This window comes from Vulpes vulpes, chromosome 12 (genome assembly GCF_048418805.1).
Source record: "Vulpes vulpes isolate BD-2025 chromosome 12, VulVul3, whole genome shotgun sequence".
NCBI lineage: Eukaryota > Metazoa > Chordata > Mammalia > Carnivora > Canidae > Vulpes > Vulpes vulpes.
The window spans coordinates 148,965,622-148,991,267 of record NC_132791.1 but is presented as its reverse complement, the minus strand read 5'-3'; the positions used below and the strand labels follow the sequence as shown (position 1 = coordinate 148,991,267).

General features: G+C 36.0%; 1 protein-coding gene across 16 annotated transcripts in view; it reads right to left on the bottom strand.

Moving 5' to 3' along the window:
• DOCK7 (dedicator of cytokinesis 7) overlaps positions 1-25,646 on the bottom strand; it is a 218,785-nt gene that overhangs the window by 29,855 nt on the left and 163,284 nt on the right. For 8 of the 16 annotated variants that reach the window (XR_011995971.1, XM_072730737.1, XM_072730738.1 and 5 more), the window contains 10 exons: positions 20,252-20,434; positions 19,979-20,141; positions 15,426-15,522; positions 12,944-13,040; positions 12,494-12,628; positions 11,445-11,597; positions 5,983-6,141; positions 5,221-5,321; positions 2,925-3,117; positions 994-1,137 (listed from right to left, as the gene is read on the bottom strand). Coding sequence is in view for 14 of the 16 variants with exons in the window: in XM_072730737.1 (XP_072586838.1) it covers positions 994-1,137; positions 2,925-3,117; positions 5,221-5,321; positions 5,983-6,141; positions 11,445-11,597; positions 12,494-12,628; positions 12,944-13,040; positions 15,426-15,522; positions 19,979-20,141; positions 20,252-20,434 (1,425 nt within the window). In the remaining 2 variants the exon portion in view is untranslated. Of the gene's footprint in view, positions 1-993; positions 1,138-2,924; positions 3,118-5,220; positions 5,322-5,982; positions 6,142-11,444; positions 11,598-12,493; positions 12,629-12,943; positions 13,041-13,561; positions 14,372-15,181; positions 15,523-19,978; positions 20,142-20,251; positions 20,435-25,646 lie in introns of those variants that run through there. The other 8 variants (XM_026006949.2, XM_026006948.2, XM_072730746.1 and 5 more) reach the window with 2 other exon arrangements.

Genomic DNA, 25,646 nt, shown 5'->3' with positions numbered 1-25,646 from the left:
TTGTGTCTAAAGTAATTTAACTACCAAGGCAGCAGAGCCAGGATATGACTGGCTGTATGCTTTCTAAATAGATGCTCTTAACCAATACATTGCAGGGTAGGGTTAAGGCCATGAGAACCACCAATTCCCTATAGCAGTATAATGGTGAAGAAGGACAGCATTGCATATTGTGTTGAGCTTCCCCCTTCCCCTAACATGAACTTCACAGTCTCCTAAACCTTGGCACTGGGACAATAAATACCCAGTAGAAATGTCAGAGAAGCACAGTTTAAGAAACTAAGCAGGGATTTGGCTAGCTGTCTTTCCCTTCTCCAATAATTATCCCATCTTGGATCAACAAGACTGTTTCAATTCTTCACATACAGATATGGAAGAACAAGACTGGGGTTGTAACATGGTACAGGAGGTCAGGCAAGGGATCTAGGATATAGTTCATAAAGCTCTGGTAAGTGAGTTCCAGGTCTCTAACACCCTCTTACTAGGGCTCACTATGCAACCAATGAGATGAGGGGCCATAATTTTCCTGAGCACCAGTGCAACATCCAACACACTCAAAAGAAGATTCTCCCTTTCATCCAATAGACCAGCTCTACTGCTATAGCTACATTACTCAAACAGGAACTTAAATCATCCAGATGTTTTCTGTTTTGTTCTCTTTTTTAATTTTAAGGTTTTAGAAAATGTTTGGTGGTAAAAGTTTTATAAACCCAAAAAACCCCAAGTAAACCAACCAACCAACCAAACATCTGTTATAGATTAAATGATGGTTCATAAATAAGCAAATGAAAAATACCAGGGAAAATGACAGATTATTAAGACAAAAAGTAGTTAAGCAGTAATGGATCTATAGAGAAAATCTGTTCCTAGATAATTCTTAAGGTACTTGGAGAAAATTACCATAAAGGAAAAGCAAGGTCACAGGCAGAGAGAATATATGTATCATGAATAATTCAGAGGTATGTATCTGTGGAAAGAGAATGAAGAGTCATCTACCATAGAGAAAGAAGCAGCTGCTTGTTCCAGTAATCCCACGAGTCCTGACTCAGTAAAGTACTTTCCAGAGCAGATACCTTCTTCATCTGGAGATACCACATCATCTGAGACTGCAGATTCTTCTAAAACATTAGATGAAATATTCTGGGGGAGAAAATTGAAACAGCTATTAAAATGGAATTAATTCCTTAGCATGAAAGATGTATATGAGGAACTAGCTGAAGATGAAATATTAATATCTGCTTAGGTTACAAAAAGGGGCAGGGGGTAGTCAACACAAAGATAAAAAAGACAAATCTCCAAAATCTTCCTGTATTTTGAAGATAACAATAAAGTGGTAACACTACAGTTAGGTAACTTCTCCATTATAAGTTTGAGAGAGAAAATTAAGAAAAATCATGTGCTAAAGAAAACAGTGATATGAAACAGGATATCTCAGGAGACTTAAAGTCTTTATTTTTAACTTAAATGATCTCGTCAAAACTCCCCACAAGGAAAATTAAGGTGTGATATAGCTTGGCTTGCCTAACATTACATTGAGTTAATGAACAACCTCAAGTATAATAAAAGCCCTCTTACCCAATGAGATTGGGATCAGCCATTATTTCTAAAAAGGAAATAATACACACTACCTTAAACATTTTAACCTAAACATTTACACCAGATAAACATTCATCTGACATTTTTTTTTTTTAGATTTTATTTATTTATTCATGAGAGACACACACACAGAGAGGCAGAGACACAGGCAGAGGGAGAAGCAGGCTCCACGCAGGGAGCCCGATGCGGGACGCGATCTCAGGATCTGGGATCATGACCTGAGCCGAAGGCAGATGCTCAACCGCTGAGCCACCCAGGTGTCCCCTGACATTTTTTTTTTTTTTAAGATTTTATTTATTTACTCATGAGAGACAGACAGAGAGAGAGGGAGGGTGGGAGAAGCAGGCTCCATGAAGGAAGCCCGACGTGGGACTCGATCCTGGGTCTCCAGGATCACATCCTGGGCTGAAGGCAGCACTAAACTGCTGAGCCACCTGGGTTGCCCTCATTTGACATTTTTTGAAGTAGATCTAAGGCTATTTCTTTGTGTACACGTCTCCAGGTCAGATTTTCATCTAATCTCTCTTGACTAAATATTCATAGTGCAATCCTCACTTAAGATTTCCAGTTCTGGTTTCGTTAGAGTAAAAACTTGAACTTAAAAGGTTATCAAATTATCCTAGATTTCTAGAAGCTTCCCCCCCACCCAATTTTTTGTAGTTGGTCCAAAATCAGTTCAACAGCAATTGTTTTGGAGACTCACTTTTATCAAGTCTTTGCAAAACATTTACTTAGGGTTCAGAGAAAAAATGACTGACTTTCTATTTACGTTCAGATTTTACCAGAGGACCTACCATTTAATTAAGTGCTGTAATTCCCCAAATCTGGCATTATCAGGTGTTGAAGAAAAGCAAAGCATAATTGACTCCTGGCAAGCAAAGAATTCGACTAGTGGGTTGGAGGGATGGAGCCCTACTAGGGAGCAAACTATCATCTCAAAGCCATGGTTTCTGCATATTTTATCAGAAAATGGAGAATGCTGGGTTATCTGATGTTTTAAGTAAAAGCCAATTAAGAGTTTCTAGAGTATTCGGATTCTCAGTATTTCGCGTGTATTTCAGAGATGAAGTCCACATCAGTACAGGTGAACAGAATACACTTAGCACTGGCATTTAGAGGTAAAAAAAAAAAAATGAGGAAAGAAAATTAACAAGAAGTACTCTTTACAAATGTATTCATGACAGTGATAGTGAAATGTTAACTTATCTTGTGAAGCATTACCTTCAGTCTTTATGCTTTCCTTACGAGCTGAGGTAATCTTAACACCAATGAGAAAAGGTAAAAATAAAAAGGACGTATCTTGATTCAATGTCAACCTGTCAGATTCCTACCTGAAATGTTACACATCCAACAGGAAGATATTTGCGGTCCTCCAGCATGCTCAAATATTCAGCAACGAGTGCTGCAGAGTGGACAAGGCACTGGGCAGCTTCGGCATGGTTGCTACGTTCCGAGTGTTTGCCAGCCATGTTCTGCAACCAGGTCAGCCGCAGATCTGGAGAGGTCTGGTAGCCCTTGGCAATTCTAATTGGAATAGAAATTCTTTTCAAATTAGCATTTGCTTCCCAAGCTGGAAGGGAGTTTAGATTGCTCACTTAGTATTTACCTAGAGCGGTTTCTGTTATTAAACACAACCTATTAAGACAAGTTTTGAATGGTATGAAAATCATTTTGAATATGCTCACTTAAAGAAGTAACTGTGGACTCATGGAATGGTTGATAGCAGTATTTTTGGAAGGGTACTAAAAAAAAAAAGACACACCATCAGTAAGGGGAAACTGTAAGAATTTATGTGTTCAGGCACATAAATTGAACCCGGGTGGTTCAGCGGTTTAGCGCTGCCTTCAGCCCAGGGCCTGATCCTGGAGACCCGGGATTGAGTTCCACGTTGGGCTCCCTGCATGGAGTCTGCTTCTCCACCTCTCTCTCTATCTCAATCTCTCTCTGTCTCTCATGAATAAATAACTAAAATCTTTTTTAAAAAAAGAATTTATGTGTTCATTATGGGCATATAAAGAAGTTTTATAGTCAAGAAAAAAGATTTACAAGATAGTTTCATTGCATCATATTTATTTTAAAGAAATAATTGTTGTTGTTTTTTTAAGATTTTATTTATCCCTTCATGAGAGAAAGAGAGAGAAGTGGAGACGTACGCAGAGGGGGAAGCAGACTCCCTGGGGGGAGCCCGATGCGGGACTCCCAGGACCCTGGGATCAAGACCTGAGCCAAAGGCAGATGCTCAACCATTGAGCCACCGAGGCATCCCAGAAATCTTTGTTTTATTTGTATCTTTAAAGAACTCCAAAATTATAAAAAGAGAGGATCATGTGGCAAAGGAAAAATCTCAAGTTTTACTTATATCTTTCAAGATATAATAGGAATTACAAATTTCTAAAGTATGCTCTTAGAAATATTACATTATATGGCACGCACAACCATATTGAAAATCAGGAAAATTAATGTTATGGTAAAATATTTATACACTGTATTTTCTTCCTAGAGGACTGATTTTTACATTTAAAATATGGGTCTCAGACCGCTGCATAAAGTCTGAGGCAGAGAATGCATAGGTGTTGTGTCATCACTACTTTAAAAAACTCTCTGCTTTTCTTTTCTTTTTTATTTATTTATTTATTTATTTATTTATTTATTTATGATAGTCACAGAGAGAGAGAGAGAGGCAGAGACACAGGCGGAGGGAGAAGCAGGCTCCATGCACCGGGAGCCCGATGTGGGATTCGATCCCAGGTCTCCAGGATCACGCCCTGGGCCAAAGGCAGGCGCCAAACCGCTGCGCCACCCAGGGATCCCACTCTCTGCTTTTCAAAAGGAGCATGGAAAAGCACACATTGACTTTTCAATCTACCATTAGAAAATTACTTAAGTAATTCTGGTATGTTTATTTTTTATCTACTGTTTTCTGTATATTTTACCAATTTCTTTATTTTTTAAAGTTTTTAAATTCCAATTAGCTAACAACATACAGTCTAAGATTAGTTTCAAGTGTATAATTCAGCGACTCAACACTGCCATACAACATCCAGTACTCATCACAAGTGCACTCCTTAATCCCCATCACCTATTTCACCTATACCCCCACCCCCACCCCCCTATAACCATCAGTTTTTTTCTTCATAGTTAAGAGTCTGTTTCTTGGTTTGTCTCTCTTTTTCCCCTGTGTTCACGTGTTTTGTTTCTTCAATTGCCCATATGAGTGAAATCGTATGGTATTGTCTTTGTCTTACTTATGCTTATTTCACTTAGCATTATACTCTCTAGCTTCTATAGCATTACTCTCTGGTTCCCTCCATGTTGTTGCAAAAGGCAAGATTTCATTCTTTTTGATGGCTGAATGATAATTTATTAATAAACACACATACACACAACATATCTTCTTTATCCATTCATCAGTGGGTGGGCATTTGGGCTGTTTCCATAATTTGGCTATTGTAGATAATGCTGCTATAAATATAAACATCAAGGTGCATGCATCCCAAAATTGGTATTTTTGTATTCTTTCGGTAAATAACTTAGTAGTGCAATTGCTGGATCATAGGGTAGTTCTATTTTTAACTTTTACCAATTTAAATCTGTTATACAAGTATAAATGAATCAAACAAATGATACCTGTACATTAGATCAATCAACATTTCAGGATCCTCTTGGTGTTCCTTCATTTTAACAGTATCAGAAAGGATCATATGGAGATTGAAAACCAAATCTTGAACCTGAAGCAGAGAATTATATTAAAAAAACATACTTCAATTATCATTCATTCACAATCACTAAATTAGTTTAGAAGACATTTCAGATAGCCATCTGAAGATTACAACACAAAATGATACTGAATATAGTTTTAAAGAATGTGAGTATGCTGGGGTATGGTAATAAACTTAATACTAATTCCTCAGCAGGCTGGTTTTTTGTTTTATTTTCCAGTTCTCTTGCCTGGAAACATGTATATTGAACTAGATATAGAAATAAAATATAAGGATTTAGAGGACACAAGAAGAGAATACAAAAGGAAATTGTCTCTCATGTTTCTCCATTTCTGATTCTCCCAAAAGGTAGTTTATAAAAACTTCATTTTTTAGGGAGAATTATTGTTTCATTAGTAAGTGGGAATAATATTTCATCATAAGGCTTCCTATTTGTTTATACTGCCTGGGTCTACTATTTGTTTTACTTGTCACAAATTCACAGAATTACATACCAAAGATATTAACCTTTCCTAGGTTAATATCTTCACCCCATCTATGGCATATGATACATGGACTGAAAAAAATATATAGGTTCCTCCAGTAAAAACCAAAGTTTGAATTAACAATTTGTAAAGTGCCTATTTATAATCCTATTTCAATTAATGATCTAGGAAGTCACATTTCTGACCTGATCAGGAAATGTTGTTTCCCTCAATTCCAAATCTTCTTCAGCATATGTCAATATGGTCTTTAGAGAACGTCTTAAGAATTCCTCATTAAAATTTTGAGATGTGCCCACCAAGGATGACAGTGACATGGTTACCTGCATTTTAACTCTAGCAAAGTTCTGTAACAGAGAAATTGTCAGGTCAGCATTTAATACAGAAAAACTTTAAAAAGTCTTTTTTTTTAAAGATTTTATTTATTTATTCATGACAGATACAGAGAGAGAGAGAGAGAGAGAGAGGGTGAGAGAGAGAGAAGGAGAGAGAGGCAGAGACACAGGCAGAGGGAGAAGCAGGCTCCATGCAGGGAGCCCAACGTGGGACTTGATCCTGGGTCTCCAGGATCAAGCTCTGGGCTGAAGACAGCACTAAACTGCTGAGCTGCCCAGGCTGCCCCAAAAGTCTACTTTTTTTTACTTGCTAAATGAAAAGTTTAGTTTAAAAAGAGAAACACCATCCCAAGCAGATATTTTTTAAAAAGTAATGAAATATGCATATAAGATCAAATTTTAAAACCTTATTATAAGACATAAAACAGAATTTTGCTAAGAAAAATATGCTACAAAAAAAAAGCCATGTATTAGTATTGAATTAGAAGTTGTGTGTAGGACTTTACATTAATCTGTTTTGAGGTATATATTATTAATAATAACATCATGTTTACACATGAGGTTATAGAGCTTGACCAACATCACAGAATTCCTAAGTGGTAGATGCCGTCTTTAAACTCTAGCCCATTTCATTAGGTCCATTACCATGATGAAAGTAATTTAATATACATCACGCATAAAGTATCTTAAAGCAGAATCTTTGGAGTGATGCTTAGAAGTGGTTTACATTCTTCCTTTTTCAGTATAAATTCATTTCTGTCCCACCATTTTCCACTATGAAAACACTTTTAATTGGTTAACCAGGGATAACCTAGGATATGCCAAACTCAAGATACTTTCTGATCAATATTCTACTTAACATTTCTGTATATTTAAATGTATTGGTTACCTTTTCCCTTGAAAATTTCCTGCTTTACCCACTCTGCTACCATTTTATGATTTTCCTAAATATATCCACTTTTTTTGGTTGTCCTTGTTACATACCAATGGTTCCCAAAAATTCTATCAAGAAACCTCTTCACTTGGCATTCTAAACAGCCTCATTATTTCTTTTCTTTCAGTTAGTATGGATACATGTCTATGTATTCAGCTCATATTTCTCTCTAGAGCTCCAGGCCATCATATTTTACTAGATGGCTCCATCTGGATTTCATGGGCACCCCAATTTTAACATTTCTAATATACCTTCTTTTCCTATTGATTAAACAAATGGCACTACTATTCTTGTAGTCACTTAGGCCAATCCCCCCACCCCCCAAAAAAACTAGTATTCATCCCTTCGTCACTCTCCCCTTTCCTTATCCATACCATAGATCTAGTCCACACTCTACCCTAATCTGTTCCAGTTTGGTCCTTCTCCATTCCAAAGGCCATCACTATAGCTTACAACCTTACCAAATTTTACTTGGATTACTGTAATTACTTCTTAATTGATCTTACAGCCTTTCTGCTCATAACCCAAGTTTATTTTCCACATTGTATGAGGGAAATGTGTGTAAATTTTGCAAGTCTGAATACATCACTGCTCTCCTTAAAACATTCCAATGGCTAACCACAGCCTTGAGGATAAAATTCAAGTATTTGACTCTGTAAATATATCAAACAACATAGTGGGAATTGAAAGGACAGTACTAAAACAAGTATCTGCCCTAGGATACCTTAGTCTAGGCCTTTTCAGTTACAACTTTATCCCTTACTAGTCTCTCTTTCAGCCATAATAACATCCTGAAGTGCTAAAATAGTATATTTCTGTTTCCTTCTCTTGTCTTCATGCCTTTTTAATTATGCATGTGCCATTTTCTTTACCTACCAAGTGCTATCCACCTATTTATCATTCTGATTGGGCAATTCTTCATCTTTAGTTCAAATATCTTCTCTTTCTGAAAACCCATCTCTGAGAGCATAAATCATTTTTTCCTTTGTGCTTATCTCTCATTACATTAGCAACAGCAAACATTATTCAGCATTTGCTCAGTTCCAGTTACTGTTATAAGTGTTTTACTTAATATGAATTTATATAATACTCACCACAAAAAGGTACTTCTTACTATAATTGGATGAACATTAGCTGTTCACAGATGAGCACTGTTTATTTCTTATCCTACTAGAGGTTAAGCTAAAAGGACTGTCCTTTTATCTATGTGTGTCCAATCCCTACTACAGTACCTAGAACACAATTCAATACTTTGTTCCAATATCTGTCAAATGCATAAACTGCATAAATCACTGCCAGTTTTAAATTAACTATTGCTTATTAGAGGTAATATCTGACACTAAAAGGGCAAATTGCCTATTTTTATCCTATTATATAAAGCTTTCATAAAACAACAGAAGCTGTATCAAAGAAAACTATGTAGTCGAATTTTAGAGACAATTTCAAAAACTAAATAAGATCAATAGAATAATTGGATTCTTCAGTTCTCAATTAAGAAAAGAGGACTTGGCTTCCAGTTAAAAAGGGATAGTGTAAAACAGCAATTTCCTATTTCTGGATTTTACACAAAAATGAAAGATGAATAGGAATAAAATCCACAAATTTTATTTTTAGCGAATGAGTCTGATATAATCCATATATTAGAAAAATGCAGAAAGATTGCCAAGACAAGCTAAGATAGTTTCAAAAGAAGGCAAAGAAAAGAAAGCAAATAGTGAGGGATACTAAGGGCACAGATTTCAGAAATAATGTGGGGAAAAACCTTCTTTCAGATAGAAGACTCACTTTGAAGTGATAAAGCTATTTGTCTTAAAAACAAAACGAGCTAAAAACCTGGGAAGACTGGATAGAAATAGATTGACCAGAAATTTCAGGAAGTTAGGCAAGATGTGTTCACAATAGCAAAATCCCATGAGAAATACATTTCTGAAGGAACTTCCTACAAATACCTGGGCCAAGACAATCTAATTTCTTCTACATTGAGTAATAAAAAAGTGAAAATTAGAGAAACTCACCAGATGAAAAACACTTAATATAAAAATGTTGCCATGAAACAGATGAAAATTTTAATGAAATGCTCTGCCTTAAATTAAAAAAAAATGTATGCACTTTAGAAAGGAAAAGGAAGAAATAAACTCAAGGAAAGAACACAAATCAGAAAGAGAAGACATAATATAGGAGTTTACATAAGAGTGTTAGCTACTTAAAACAAAATAGGAAAAAAGAAAATTGGGGAAAAAAAAGAAAGGATGTGGGACGCCTGGGTGGCTCAGTGGTTGAGCATCTGCCTTCAGCTCAGGGCATGATTCTGGGGTCCCAGGATTGAATCCTGCATCAGGCTCCCCAGAGAGAGCCTACTTCTCCCTCTGCCTGTGTCTCTGCATCTCTCTCTCTCTCTCTCTCTCTGTGTGTCTCTCATGAGTAAATAAATAAAATCTTAAAAAAAAAAAAAAAAAAGAAAACCAGAAAGGAAGGATGTCATGGAGAGCCCATAAGGTATATAGGTCAGAGAAATTCTGAGAAAAAGAGCCACAATAAATGGAAATTGAAAAGCGTTAAAAAGGAAAAGAGAAAATGACAGGCAAAAAGTAAAGTTAAACAAAACAAAAAAAGTAAAGCAAAACAGATCTAACATATGTATAACTGGTACCTAGGAGAAAACTCCCAAATTCTGAAAGAAAATATTCAATTTTATATTCAAGAAAACTTTTCGAAATAAACTGAAAGTAGAAATAACGTGCCTGAGAAAATTAACAAAAATTGGGAAATACTAAGACACATTCTAGAAAAGATATTTAATTTTAAATTAAAGAGACTCGCTTGAGCAACTGGGAGGTGAAAAGCTATTTACAAGGGAAGAAAATGGGTATTATTCTGTATGTTGGGGGTGTTATTCTGTATGTTGGGGGTGTTATTCTGTATGTTGGTAAATTGAACACCAATAAAAAATTAATTTATTAAAAAAATAAAATAAAATAAAATAAAATAAAAGGGAAGAAAATATCTGGCTATCTTCAGATATCTCCTTATTTAAAGCCAGAAGAAAATGGTATTCAAATATCTTTTTTTCTTTTTTCTATTAAGTGTTCTTTATCTGGTATGTTTTACTGATTTTTCTCACTCCCCTTTTTTTCATTCAAAGTCTCAGGCAAAAAATTTCATAACTATCTTTGCCATCCTTTTAGTACAGAAGACACTGAACAATCAAGAACTTGACATATGTTATTCCTAAGAACTGTCTTGAGCAAACAACTAAAGGACAATATTTTTAGCCAGTAAAAAATGATTGAAGCAAAATAAATAAACAAATAAAAGAAGTAACAAAAGAAATAATAGTTATGAATATCAATTTACCAAATAAGAGTTAGAAGAGAAATAAATGATGTGTAGGTTTTAGATCACCTCCTTCAGTCCACCAAGTAGACCAAAATAATGTAATTAATAAGGTATATTTAACTTAATACTCTGAAATAAAGAACACTCTTTCTTTTTAAGTGCTTGTGCAATACTACACATCCATAGTACAAAAAAGAAACATGGTGTCTACACTGTATAGTCACATTGAAATAGTACTAAAAATTAACATCCAAACTTAAAAAAAAAAAAAGACCATCAATTCTTTGGATTAAAAATACAAACTGAGGGCAGCCCCGGTGGCCCAGTGGTTTAGTGCCACCTTTCGCCCAGGGTGTGATTCTGGAGACCCAGGATTGAGTCCCACATCGGGTTCCCTGCAGGGAGCCTGCTTCTCCCTCTGCCTGTGTCTCTGACTCACTGTCTGTCTGTCATGAATAAATTAAAAAAAAAAAAATCTTAAAAAAAACCCAACCAAACAAAAAAAACCCCTGAAACTACAAAATATCTATAAAAGAATATTGAAAAACACTATATATAAGAACCAAGGAGATACCAAAGCAGTGCTCAAAGGATGATCCTAGGCCTTAAATACTTACCTAAGTAATAATAAATGAATTACACACTTGACTCAAAGTTAGAAAAAAATACAACACGTGAATATATTATCAAATAAAACATTTTAATGAAAACATGGAGTTATTCAGACTGGCATGTAATCATAAAATATCAAGCCAAGATATTTAAACTTTTAATTTCTTTATTAGTATTTTCATTTTACTTAATGATGCTAATTTTCCAAAAGTTCAAGATACATTTATATTTTAAGTTGTACTACTATTTATTTTTAGTAGAGAAAGCAAAATTGGAGATTTGGATTTTTATTTTTGTAAGATATCCACAGAGTAAGAAATATTAAAAAAGTCTGGACTCCAAATACATTAGAAAATTCCACGCTCCCCAAACCACATTTACTAGATATCTGCAGAAGTTACATTTCATTATGAATCCAGAAATAAACACTTACATTCCCAATCTCAAAGTTCTGTCTCATAAGTAGGTATAGGGAAGCGCTAGCATGTGACCGAATTGTACTAATACTGCTGCTACAGTGTCGGAGAAGCCGGAGGCATAAGTCTGCACACTGCTCTGTTTCTTCTTCAAACAAAAGTTCAGGGAACTGTAAAAGACAAAGCAACATCAAAACAACATCAACACTGGATTTATGCAAAGTTCCAGAGATATGTTAATACAGCCTGAACTAGAGATTTTTTAGTATACCCAGTTTTAAAAAAGTTAAGCAATATTTGCTAATGCTTAGTAATGTGGACCACAGAGCCAAATAGTTTGGATTTGAATACTGATTATGTCACTTACTAGCTAGGAGTGTGATGCTGGACAAGTTTTCTCAGCTATAAAATGGGCCTAATAGTATTATCTACATGGGACTGCAGGACTCTGAGATTGGCTACTATGCACAAAACAATATGGTTACTAATATGTGATAATTCTGCAATGTTTTTATTATAAATTGGTATATAAAAGTAATTCTCATTGGTTAAACCTCCAACAGCTCTGTATTCCATATTATTAGATGGCTATGATAAAATAGATACCTTTAAGATTTAAGAGTATGCCCTATTTCCTAGGGAAAATAAACATCGGAAATAAATATCTGAAGGAGTTGAACAAACAAAACTATCTTCTTTTCCATTCATCATGGGGTAAGTTAATACCAATGGAATGAATTACTTATACCTTAAATTCTCTAACAAATCAAACTAATAAGAAACAGAACAAGAGAAAGAAAACAAGGAAAGCCCCATATTTAAAATTAGTTATTGATTTCAGTCCCTTCTCCACAACAAAAGTAGTTTTTTAAACCTGAAACTGGTTAAAGGTGATCCAAATAAGAAAGAATTTACAAAGGGCAAACAGCATGAAAGAGGCAAAGGGGAATCATGGGTCATAGGTTATTACTAAAATTTTCTATTAACCAACAAGTGTGTTGAATGATCTTAGACAACATAGAGAAAAGCAAAGTCTGGCAAGATTGCATGCACAAAAATGACCTACCTTTGAAACCAGGGCTCTCTGGGTAGCAAAACAGTGCTGTAGATAAACTGCACTTTGGTTACAGGCCATGCTATGTAGTAGGACTTTCAGTACCCCACCAAGGATGCTTTCTTTGGATTCTGTTACAGAAACTGTCTGCAATTTAAAAATAGATGAATAAAATGGAGAAGTACCTGCAATTTGGTTAGTGAGACTGAATATAAGAAAATAGTTTTTAAGAAATAGGAAAAGGACAACATAAAGTCTAGGACTTCAGGGAAAAGAAGCTGAGCAGGTTTTGAATAAGGGAAGAATGGGAAAAAAGAATGAATAGGATTTAAGTGAGAAAAAAGAAAGATAAAATTTTTATGAACTACCGATATTTAAATCTAATTGTACAGCTCAATTAATACTTTTTGCAAATCCCAATTTACCAAATCTATTCTTTAAATTCCTTGTTTGTGTTTTTACCTGGACAACAATCTCTAATGTATCCAAAATGATTAGGTTTGCTTCAGTAGCCAGATTTCCATCAATCAGTGCTTCATGCTCAATCTCTGCTCTTGATCTAATATAAAATATTTTAAGAAAATACATTTACCTTTTAAAAGGGCCAACAGAACCACTATTTAAAAAAGACTTAAAGATACATAGGAAAAAAAAAAACCTTAAAACCATTTTACAATATTTGCTTGAAAGAAAAATTATAAGAGGATATAAGGTAATATTTCATACATCAAGAAGTGTTTTCTTTTACCCTTCACTTTGTCAACTATGTCAGTACAGATTTTTTCACCCCATTACAGAGTTCCACAATACCACTGAAAGCATAAATGTTTAACTTTCAAAGATGTAGCAAACACACGAGCACATTGTTTTATTCTGAATGGCACAGACACTAGGTGGTGCTATGTGGGTTTGTATTTAGGACTGCTTCATGTAAAGCAATACTCAAAATGTTTAGTGTTCGACATGCCATTTCAAGGATTTTCAATTTTATTATTTAAGAAAAAAGTACTTATTTTTTCAAAATTATTATCTAAATACTCAATATTTTTGTATCAAAAGTACAAAAAACTTTGCTACAAATTTTTTTTTTTTTTAATTTATGATAGTCACAGAGAGAGAGAGAGAGAGAGAGAGAGGCAGAGACACAGGCAGAGGGAGAAGCAGGCTCCATGCACCTGGAGCCCGACGTGGGACTCGATGCCGAGTCTCCAGGATCGCGCCCTGGGCCAAAGGCAGGCACTAAACCGCTGCGCCACCCAGGGATCCCTGCTACAAAATTTTTGATACAGGAACAATTTAACTCTTCCCTGAAAACTCTGGACTGAATCACTCATTAGAAATAAAGCAAGCTGATGCAATAAAGTGGTTTTTAAAGGGTAAAACTGATATTTGTTTACTGGCAATACATAGAAACTATATTGACATAGACAAACACATAAATCAAGGTAGAATTAAAAGAACATATAAAATGCTAAGTTTTCAAAGTTTCTGGATGTTCCAGCCTCTGAATCTTTATTACCACCTCTTAATAGAACAGTTCATGAATTTATATCTTCTAAACGAAATCTGAGAAAATACAACATAGAATCAAATTGGGAAATACATATATAAAGATCAAACAGGAAAATTTTGTAAAGAAACATGACAATAACATGACAGCTTAAACAAAAAAGAATTTAAAAATAAATAAATAAATAAACAAACAAAAAAGAATAAAAAAAAAAGACTTCCTTAAAACACAGAGAAATGCAGAGAAAGTACATTATACAAATGCAAAAGAAGTGATATACTGGGACACCTAGGTGGCTCAGTGGTTGAGTGTCTGCCTTTGGCTCTGTGTGATCCTGAGTTCCCGGGATGGAGTCCCACATCAGGCTCCCCATAGGGAACCTGTTTCTCCCTCTACCTATGTCTCTCTCTCTGTCTGTCTCTCATGAATAAACAAATGAAATCTTGGGAGAAAATAATGAAAGTGATATACTAACAGTATAGTATCCCACTGTTTTGTGCTTTCTAAAAAACAAAACACACCTGGAAAAATAATCACAGAAATAGACAAAGAGGAGAGAAAAGTGGACATATTTAAAGCTTAACAAGTGTTAAATGTTTATATTGTATTCAATACCTCCTATGGTCTGAAGATTTGGGTCCTGCAAAATTCCTAGGTTGAAAATCTAATGCCCAAGATAATGGTATTTGCAGGTGGGGCCTGTGGAGGGTGATGGATGAAGTCATCAGGGTAGAGCCTCTTGAATGTGATTAGTGCCTTTATGAAAGAGGCCCAGGGAATTTGCTTGTCCTTCCATCATACAAGCACACAGCAAGAAGTCTGTAATCCAGGGGCACAGGGCACCTGGGTGGTCAGTTGGTTGAGCACCTGAATCTTGATTTTGGCTCAGATTATGATCTCAGGTGCTTTGTCTATATTATATTTTAAGCTCCAAGAGGGCAAAGATTAGATTTCTAATTGTTGGTGAACTGGAAATATTTAGATCAGCGGGATCTCCAAGATATTTTTAAAAAATTGTTGCAGAATATATTTCTAAGGTGGATATTTAGAAACAATTGTTGGAAACAAATTTCTACATGAAAAATTCTTTCCCCAAAACTTTACAAAACTTTTTATTTATTCATTCATGAGAGACACAGAGAGAGGCAAAAATATAGGCAGATGGAGAAACAGGCTCCCTATGCAAGAACCCGATGCAGGACTTACTCAATCCCAGGACCTCGGGATCATGACCTGATCCAAGACAGACCCTGAGCCCACCCAGGTGCCCCTTCTCCAAATCTTTTTTAATTTAAAAATTAAAAATGAAATATAACTATTTTCTTGTCTAAGATTTGAATACCTATTATAAAATAACACTAAAATTAGAGATTTTCCTCCTGCATTTGAAATCTAACAAGCCCATCAGTAACATAAAACAGAAGATTATATTACTTGTCAAGCTTCTCAGTATTTTGACGCCAGTGAGTCATATCCTTTCTCCATCTCAGATTTTCTTGACTTCCAAAGGCACTTCCAGATGGGCTTCTCTCTGTCAAATAAATTTCAAAACCATTTTTAAAATTTTATTTCATTTGGACCACCTATACGAATATTTGCAAGTATATAAGAAATACTGCACAATGTTAACTTTACAAATCCCATTTTATCCTCAGTACAAGTGGAAAAAACAATAGTAACTGTTTATTAAAACTTTTTGTTTAATAGTTATAGAAGAAATAACATTTGTTACATGTAATATTAAAAAACAAACATCCTTTTATGTAAGCAAACTTTCTAACACTGATTTTCTCAAAACCTAAACCATAGTTTAATAGGCCCTATGTGATAAGACTTTACTTTGTGTGTGTTCTCTGCATATACACTCTCCCTATATATGCTCCTGATTTAGAACCTCTGCAATGGTTGTTGTTCCTCTTATGTAATTGTTCTCCCACAAATTTTCACTGGTCAGTCATTCATTACCTCCACAGAAAGGTCTTCCTCAACATTCCAACACTTCTTTTTATTTTTTTTAAAGATTTTATTTATTTATTCACGAGACAGAGAGAGAAAGAGAGAGGCAAAGAACAGGCAGAAGAAGAAGCAGACTCCATGCAGGGAGCCTGATGTGGGACTTGATGATCCTGGGTCTCCAGGATCAGGCCCTGGGCTGAAGGCGGCGCTAAACCGCTGAGCCACCTGGGCTGCCCGCCACTTCTTTTTAAAAAAAGATTCTTATTTTTATTTTATTTGAGTGAGAGAAAGAAAGGGAGAGGGAGAGGGAGAGGGAGATAGGAGTAGGGAAGAGGGAGAGGGAGAGGGAGATAGGAGTAGGGAAGAGGGAGAGGGAGAGAGAGATAGGAGTAGGGAAGAGGAAGAAGAAAAGGGAGAGGGAGAGGGACATAGGAGTAGGGAAGAGGAAGAGGGAGAGGGAGATAGGAGTAGGGAAGAGGGAGAGGGAGATAGGAGTAGGGAAGGGGAAGAGGGAGATAGGAGTGGGGAAGAGGGAGAGGGAGAGGGAGAAGAGACAGGAGTAGGGAAGAGGGAGAGGGAAAGGGAGAGGGAGAGGGAGAGGGAGATAAGATAGGAGTAGGGAAGAGGGACAGAAAGAGAAGGAGAAGCAGGATCCCCACTGAGCAGGGAGCCTGACTCGGGGCTCAATCCCAGGACCCCGAGATCATGACCTGCACTGAAGGCAGATGAGTGAGCCACCCAGGGACCCCTCTCCAACACTTTCTATCCTCTTAATTGGCTATATTTCTCTCCCATAGCACTTATGATCACAAGAATATAAGCTACTTAAGAATGGAGATTATGCCTATTTTGTCCACCCCTTGATGTTCTGGGACTGACAATGTGACTGGCAATACTGAAAGTTAACAAGTTTTTGTTGAATATATAAATAAAATAAGAAAGAATCCTAAAGCAAATACTTCCTCTGGTCCACAGAAAGCAGGACAAGATGGGAGCTTTCTCCCAAGGTTTCTGGGATGGAAAGCAGCCTGAATGTGGGGGGGCTCCTACAAAGGGTAGCAGCAACAGAAGTGGTTCATTCAAATCCAGCAGAAATGAAAAAGGCATTGAGAATTGTGGAGAGATATACACTTAAATGACGGAATCAGTCATGGTTTCAGACTTTCAACTAGAAAATGACTGCTCCTTTTTGAAAAACCCGAGACTTTAAATTGGTTGGGAGGATGGAAAAAAATTCAGAGTTCAAATGGAAATTTAAAAAGTAATGAGAAACAAACTTGCCACACCATAAAGGACATGTCTGGAATATTTCTTCTGCTTTCTCTCCCTTCCCTTATTTCTCTTTTTTCATTGTGAAATTTCTATCTTTAAAAAATTTTGCAAAAGAAAAGATATTCCTATACTTACACAGTTAACAAATCTGATATCTGAGATCTACTTATATTTTTTTAAAAGATTTTATTTATTTATTCATGAGAGAGACAGAGAGAGAGAGAGAGAGAGAGGCAGAGACACAGGCAGAGGGAGAAGCAGGCTTCATGCCAGGAGCCTGACATGGGACTTGATCTGGGGTCTCCAAGATCAAGCTCTGGGCTGGAGGTGGCACTAGCCCCCCACCTGGGCTGCCCTCTATTTACATTTTTAACAATAATTTCTTTCCCCCAAGAAATTGTCTTTCACCTCTTAGTTAAGAATATAACTATACATATACTAGCTATACATATATATATGCACATATATATACATATGCATATATATGTGTGCACATATATATAATATGTATATATACACATTATATGTCCAAATGTAAATAAGAATTACAAAGGCTTAATTTTTCTAAGAACTTCAATTTCTAAATTAAAAAAAAGATATAACTGACATATAACATTATATTAGTTTCAGGCACACAATATGATTCAATACATATATACATTATGAAATGATCACTACTATAAATCTAGTTAACATCCATTACCACATATTATAATTTTTTCTTATGATGAAAACTTAAGACATACTCTCTTAGTAACTTCCAAATATACCATGCAGTATGAAATGCAGTCACCATGCTGTACATTATCTCCCTAGTATACCTGTGTGTTTTATAACTGCAAGTCTGTACCTCTTGACCTCCTCCATCCACTCTGCCCACCCTTACCCCCATACTAGGGCACCTATCTGTTCTCTGTATCTATAAGTTTATTAACTTATTTATTTCAGATTCGACCTACAGAACTTCAATTCCTATATTCAAAGATAGCTGTCCTAAGGCCACAGGCTTAAAAACGTAACACACTGATAACAGTTCCACTCTCTTCAACACGAAATCTTAGAAGGAGTTGTGGTATAATATACAGAACCACCCTGAAAGTCAAAAGAGCATGGTCTGTCACTTAGTTTATAATCTTATGCAAGTTATTTACCTCTGGTGAGTTTTCTTTTCTTTTTTTTTTTTTTTAGTTTTATTTTCTATTACTTAAAGGTGAGGATGATCATTCATTAGATTTTAGTGATAATTAAATGACCTAAATAAAAGTTCATTTTCATACTTTTTAAGAGGGTGCTTGTATGCAATAAAGGAGTTAAAAGAAAATCCATAAGTATAATGTGGACTGTATATAACCAAAAGTGAAGAAAAATGGTGCTCTTAATTACAAAGGCAAAGGTTTTGTATTATTATGAAATTCCAAACATACTGTACAGCATATAAAAGATACTGAAGTTTACATAGATAAATGATTATTGTATTTGTGGCCTATTGGAAAACATTAAAAACATTCATATAAATGTGCATCAAACATATATTGAACTATTAGCATCCATCATATACACAGATGATGAAGCCAGTGAGCTCTCAGCAACACGAATTATCACTTTACAATTTAAAAAATGTTTACAGTTGCTACAAAGACAATAAAATCAGTTAGTTAAACTACCTTCTAAGTTCTCAAAACAATCACAAATGGATGAAGAAAAGGAAAGTGAGATTAAGTGCCTTGGCCAAGGTTCTACAGCTAATGGGTAGCAGTATATGGAATTAGAAACAATGCCTCAAATGCTATTAACCTGTTTCTCTCCCTGTATGTTTTTTTTCTCCCTGTATTAAAGTCTGATGGACAATATTCCCTTAAATACAGGGTATATTAATTCATTGTGCCAAACAGGAAACTTTTAAGAGTAAAAAGTGATGCAGACGCTAAGACTGAACTCTAATGTCAACTATGGACTTTGGGTGATAATGATGTGTCAGTGAAGGTTCAGTACCAATTAGAACAGGTGTACCACTCTGGTGGGGGATGATGATAATGGGGAAGGCAATGTATGTGTGCTAGGGAGTATACAAGAAATCTCTGTACTCTTAGCTCAATTTTGCTTTGAACCTACAACTGTTATTTAAAAGTCTAAAAAGGCAGGGGTGATCCCTGGGTGGCTCAGCGGTTTAGCGCCTGCCTTCGGCCCAGGGCGTCATCCTGAAGTCCCAGGATCGAGTCTCACGTCAGGGTCCCTGTGTGGAGCCTACTTCTCCCTCTGCCTGTGTCTCTGCTTCTCTCTATGTCTGTCATGAATGAATAAATAAAATCTTTAAAAATAAATAAATAAATAAATAAATAAATAAATAAATAAATGGGGGAACACTTTTAATAATCACACAAGGGCAAAAGGAATAAACTGGACTATTTAGAACAAATCAGGAAATATGTTCACTCTACTTAGAATTCTAACTTGAATTCCTACAGAGAAGTGGTTACTCTAGTTAATTCAGTTTCATTTAAAACACTATTTAAGGGGTGCCTAGGTGATTCAATCGGTTAAGCATCCAACACTTGATTTCATCTCAGGTCACGATCTCAGACTTGTGAAATCGAGCCCCATGTCAGGCTCCATGTGTGGAGCCTGCTTAAGATTCTATCCTCCCTCTGCTCCTTACCCCTTCTTCCTCTCTAAAACTTTTTAAAAAGTGTAGAATCCTGGAAGATTTGCAACAATGATCACTATAATATATAATTCAAGGAAACTGAAAAAATTCTCACCAGAAGGAGAAGATATTGTGTACATACCAAGCTGTCCTCGGCTTCGGCGAACCATTTCTTGCCTAGCACCTATGCTCCCAAGAATAGCTTCTTCAAGCTTGGCTCTCATGTCTTTTGATTTCTTAAAGGTCAAACTATTCATTCTTTCAAACACTTTCTTTCCCTAAAATTTAAACATTAGAAAAGAAGAGGCATTGAGGAAATTTTCGTCTTCCTTTTCCATGTGAGGTTTGCTTTCCCATTCTTCTTGGCAATGGCACAATGATCACTTACTTTGTATTCAAAGCAAGATACACAGAGATAAAGCAAATCTAGTAGCCGGTTTAGCTGTAGGACTGAGAGATCTGTAAACCATTTCTGTAGAACCGTCTCATCTGCATTTTTAAGCACCCAAAGTAGACAGATCAAAAGGCTCCGACTTGATTCTGCTGAAAAGGTAGTATGTTGCCTGCCACTCTGAAAATAAAGAAGAGTAGAATGAGACAGACTGATCAATGGCCATTTCTTTTTGGAAGTTGTGTGTTGTTTTCTTCTAAATGCAATAAAACAAAAATTGCTTTAAAAAAGCAAGTATTTCAAAAGAACCATCTGAAGGGCACCTCGGTGGTTCAGTCGATTAAGTGTCTGCCTTTGGCTCAGGGTTCTGGGATCAATTTGGTCTCCCTGTTCAGAGAGGAGTCTGCTCTCCCTCTGCTCCTCCCCTCACTTGTGCTCTCTCTTTCAGATAAATAGAATCTTAAAAAAAAAAAAAAGAATCATCTGATTTAGACAATACTTGAATAACTTGAACCTTTTTTAAAAAAAAAGATTTATCTATTCATTCAGAGAGAGCGAAGAGAGAGGCAGAGACACAGGCAGAAGGAGAAGCAGGCTCCATGCAGGAAGCCCGACATGGGACTCGATCCTGGATCTCCAGGATCACACCCCGGGCTGCAGGTGGCGTTAAACCACTGCACCACTGGGGCTGCCCTAACTTGAACCTTAAACTTAAGGTCCTGAAGTTTAATAATCTTTCTGGCACTGAAAGATTGTTTTAATTTATGGTAGCGCTTTCAGTAGACTATAAATAAACATTACTAGAAAATGTCAAGGCAAAAAGCTAAAAGATCCTACTGTTAAAACTAAGATATTTTCATCATGTCTGATATAATATGGTAAAGGAAAAAAGCACTCAGTAAAAGCAATATAAGGATAAAAGTAGCAACAAAATGTTTCTCAGGTTTAGAGCACCACAGATTCCTCTCAAGGGCCATTGCTGGAGCAGATAAGGTAGAGGTGATTCCAGTCTTTAGTCTGCATTAGTATATGAAATAGTATGTGAAATATCAGTGAAAAACTAAGAATAAGAACTTGTATACAAAACCACTTATTCCATACTTACTCTGTTCCAGTCATCATGCTAAGCTCTTTCCATATGTTATTTCATTCAGTCCTCCAACAATATTACCAAATAAGTTTTATTACATCTCAGTTTTACAGACAAGAATACAGGATGACAATAACAATGAGGAAGATGACAAAACATAATAAAATGTGAAATGTGTTAGACACTGTGCTAATCATTTTTTCTTATTTAATGCTCACAATGATTTTATGTGATGGTATTAACTACTGTTATTTCCAGTTTACAGGTAAGGAAATGAAAAGCTAGAGATTTTAGTCCAGGCTAACCAGACACTAAATCTTAGACTCGTCACCATTATACTACATTCTGATATCTGGTGAAGTAAATCTACTAAATAGTAAGAAGAAAACAGCGGAAGGGATGTTGGGAGGAAAAGACAAAGGGAAGTTTAGCATACTTAACTGTTGGGGTCATGATCTCAATGACTACCCTAATCTCTCTGCTGTTGGGATGATGATAATGAGAGCAGCCAATTCTTCCATGATGCTTACACTGTGTTCTTCACTGTACTGAATGCTTCATGCATATGAACTTATTTATCCCTTGCACCCATCCAAAGACATAAATATTATTATTTAACCTATCCTACAGACAAGAAAACCAAGACAGCAATTATATAGGTATTTTGTAGTAAATAACAGGATTGAGATTCAAATGCAAAAGCTGTTGGCTCTAGAAAGAGATCAAGCACTTTTGTAGGTTACACTGCCTCTCATGGGTACGCTGTGAATTCATCTACATAAATTCACTTAACCATATTACACAATAACCAAATTAAGAACTCAATGGATTATTTTTTTAAAAGATTTTATTTATTTATTCATGAGAGACACACGAGAGAGGCAGAGACGTAGGCAGAGAGAGAAGCAGGCTCCATGCAGGGAGCCCGACGTGGGACTCGATCCCGGGACTCCAGGATCACGCCCTGGGCTGAAGGCTGGTGCTCAACTGCTGAGCCACCCAGGCATCCCTCAATGGATTAGTTTAATGTAATATTAGGTACAGTTATGGAGAGAACTAATAAACTGGAAGACAGATCACAAAAAACAACCTAGCATGAAGCACAGGTTAACAAAGAGGAGAGACACAGAGGATGGAATAAAGAGGACTAATGTATGTTGAGTTGGAATACAAAAAGAGGAGAGAGAATGGAGAAAAGGACATATTTGGGCAGATAATAAGTTGAGAATTTCACAGAACTGAAGAAAGATGCTGACCCACTAATTTAAGAAGTCCAAAAAATGCCAAGCAGAATAAGTATAGAGAAATTCAAACTAGATGGAACAGAGTGAAACCACAGAAGGCCAATTTTAAGGAGAATAATCATAAAGAAGGGGGGGGTGAGTAGCAATGGAAATGGAAGACAGGAGAGACAATGCCCTTAACATGCTGAAACCAGAAATTCAGAAGATATTTCAGAAAAAAACAAAACCAAAAACCTTAAGAATGAAGGTCAGACATTTTCCAAGGAAACAGAGTTCATCCCCACAGCACAGAAAATTCTAAAGGGATATATTTTAGAAAGAAGAAAAATATATTTTTAAAGATTTTATTTATTTATTCATGAAAGACACAGAGAGAGAGAAAGAGGCAGAGACATAGGCAGAGGAAGGAGAAGCAGGCAAGGAGTCCAATGTGGGAATCGATCCTGGGACTCCGGGATCAGGACCTGAGCCAAAGACACTCAACCACTGAGCCACCCAGGCATCCCAAGGAAAATAGTTCTTATGAAATGTCACAAATTTGAAAGAAGAGCAAATAAAGTGGTGAACAACATAGACAAACCTAAATAATAATTAAATTTATATAGCCATAAAAGCAATAGCAATGTTTTCTGAGGTTTAATTATATGTAAAATTACAAATGCATGAATATGGGCAGCCCGGGTGGCTCAGCGGTTTAGTGCCGCCTTCAGCCCAGGGTGTGATCCTGGAGACTCAGGATCGAGTCCCACATCAGGCTCCCTGCATGGAGCCTGCTTCTCTCTCTGCCTGTGTCTCTGCCTCTCTCTCTTTCTCTGTGTGTGTCTCGTGAATAAATAAAATCTTTTATTTTATTTTTATTTTTAAAATATTTTATTTTTTATTTATTCATGAGAGACACAGAGCGAGCGAGAGGGAGGCAGAGACACAGGCAGAGGGAGAAGCAGGCCCCATGCAGGGAGCCTGATGTGGGACTCGATCCCGGGTCTCCAGGATCATGCACCGGGCTGCAGGCGGTACTAAACCGCTGCGCCACCGGGGCTGCCCTAAATAAATAAAATCTTTTAAAAAATAATAATAAAAAAAATGCATGAATATAGCATTTAAGTAGGGAGAAAGGTAAATAGGCAACCTGTTCTGAGAGCCTTCGATTAACCAGTGTGAAATAAGGGTCATGATTAGAGTGGAATTTAAATAAGCATACTGTGATTTGTAGTACAATTACAAAAAGAATAGAAAAAGGATGTATAGCTTACTTCCAAACTAGTAGAAAGGAAAAAGAATGAGGAAAAAATGAAAAGAAAAAACAATAAAAGAAGACAATAAAGGAGACAAGAAACAGAGAAAGGTTGGAACAATATGAAGTAAAATTAAAATGTTTAGTACACTGAATTTACATTAAATGTAGTTATACTAAATTAAATGAATTTTTAAAACTCTAGTGAGACAAAAGTAGACAAATGTTAAAAATTTAATACAAAATTTAACTATATGGTGTTTATAAAAGACATCTAAAACTTAAGTTTCAAATATTTAAAACATAAGAAATGTTTGATAAAAAAAGGATGGAAAAAGTAATGTCAGAAGAAATCTACCATAACTATACTAATATACAAAGTAGATTTGAAGGAAAAAAAAAGTATTACAGTTCATATTGATAAAAGGTGCAATCCATCAAAACATATTTTAAAATTAGATATTTCAAAGGCCTCAAAGGAAACAAAATCTGACAAAATGACAAGTTATTAAAAAACCATGATTGTGATGGGTATTAGAATAAAGAAACAGAATTCAGTAAAGAAAAAAAAGGTTTAAACAATAAGATCAACAAATTTTAAATAATAGGTGTAATGGGCAAATATAGAACGAAGAATATGCATTTTCAAATACATGAGCTATTTGCAAAAACTGACTATACAAAAGACCATAATACCAATTGCCACAAAATATAACAAACTGAATCACACAAAGTTCTCTGATTATGAAATCAGGCCAAAATCAGAAGCATAGAATTATGAGAAATTTTCCCCTAGCTATACACAAACACACACACACACACACACACACACACACACACACACACACACATTGGAGATGAGGAGAAGAGGGAGAGAACAAATCTTAAGCAGGATTCACACCCTGCCAGCATGGAGCCTGATATGGGGCTTGATCTCATAACCCTCAGATCATGACCTGAGCCAAAATCGAAAGTCGGATGCTTATCTGACTGAGTCACCCAGGCACCCCACCCTATGACTAGAATTTTTTAAAATTTTTATTTAAATTCAATTTAGTAAACATATACTGTATTACGAGTTTCAAAAACAGAGTTTAGTGATTGATCAGTTGCATACAACACCCAGTGCTCATTATATCCAAGTGTTCTCCTCAATGACCATCACCCAAGTTACCCCATTCCCCCACCTACCTCTCCTTCAGCAACCCTCATTTTGTTTCCTATAGTTAAGAGTCTCTTGTGGTTTACCTGCTTCTGTTTTCATCTTATTTTTCATTCTCTTCCCCTATGTTTTATATGTTTTGTTTCTTAAATTCCACACGAGTGAAATCATAGGGTATTTGTCTTTCTCTGACTTATTTTGTTTAGCATAACATTCTCTAGTTCCATATACATCATTGCAACTAGCAAGATTTCATTCTTTCTGATGGCTCAGTAATATTCCATTGTGTGTGTGTGTGTGTGTGTGTGTGTGTGTATGTGTTTGTGTGTGTGTATCCCTTCTTTATCCATTCATTTGTTGATGGACATCTGGGCTCTTTCCATAGTTTGTCTATTGTGGACATTGCTGCTATAAACATTAGGGTGCATGTGCCCCTTCAATCACTATGTTTGTATCCTCTGGATAAATACCTAGTAGTGCAATTGCTAGGTTATAGTGTAGCTCTATTTTTAACTTTTTGAGAAATCCCAATACTGTTTTCCAGGATGGCTGCACCAGCTTGCATTCCCATCAACAGTGTATGAGGGTTCTCCTTTCTCTGCATCCTCGCCAACATCAGTTGTTTCCTGACTTAATTTTAGCCATTCTGACTAGTGTGAGGT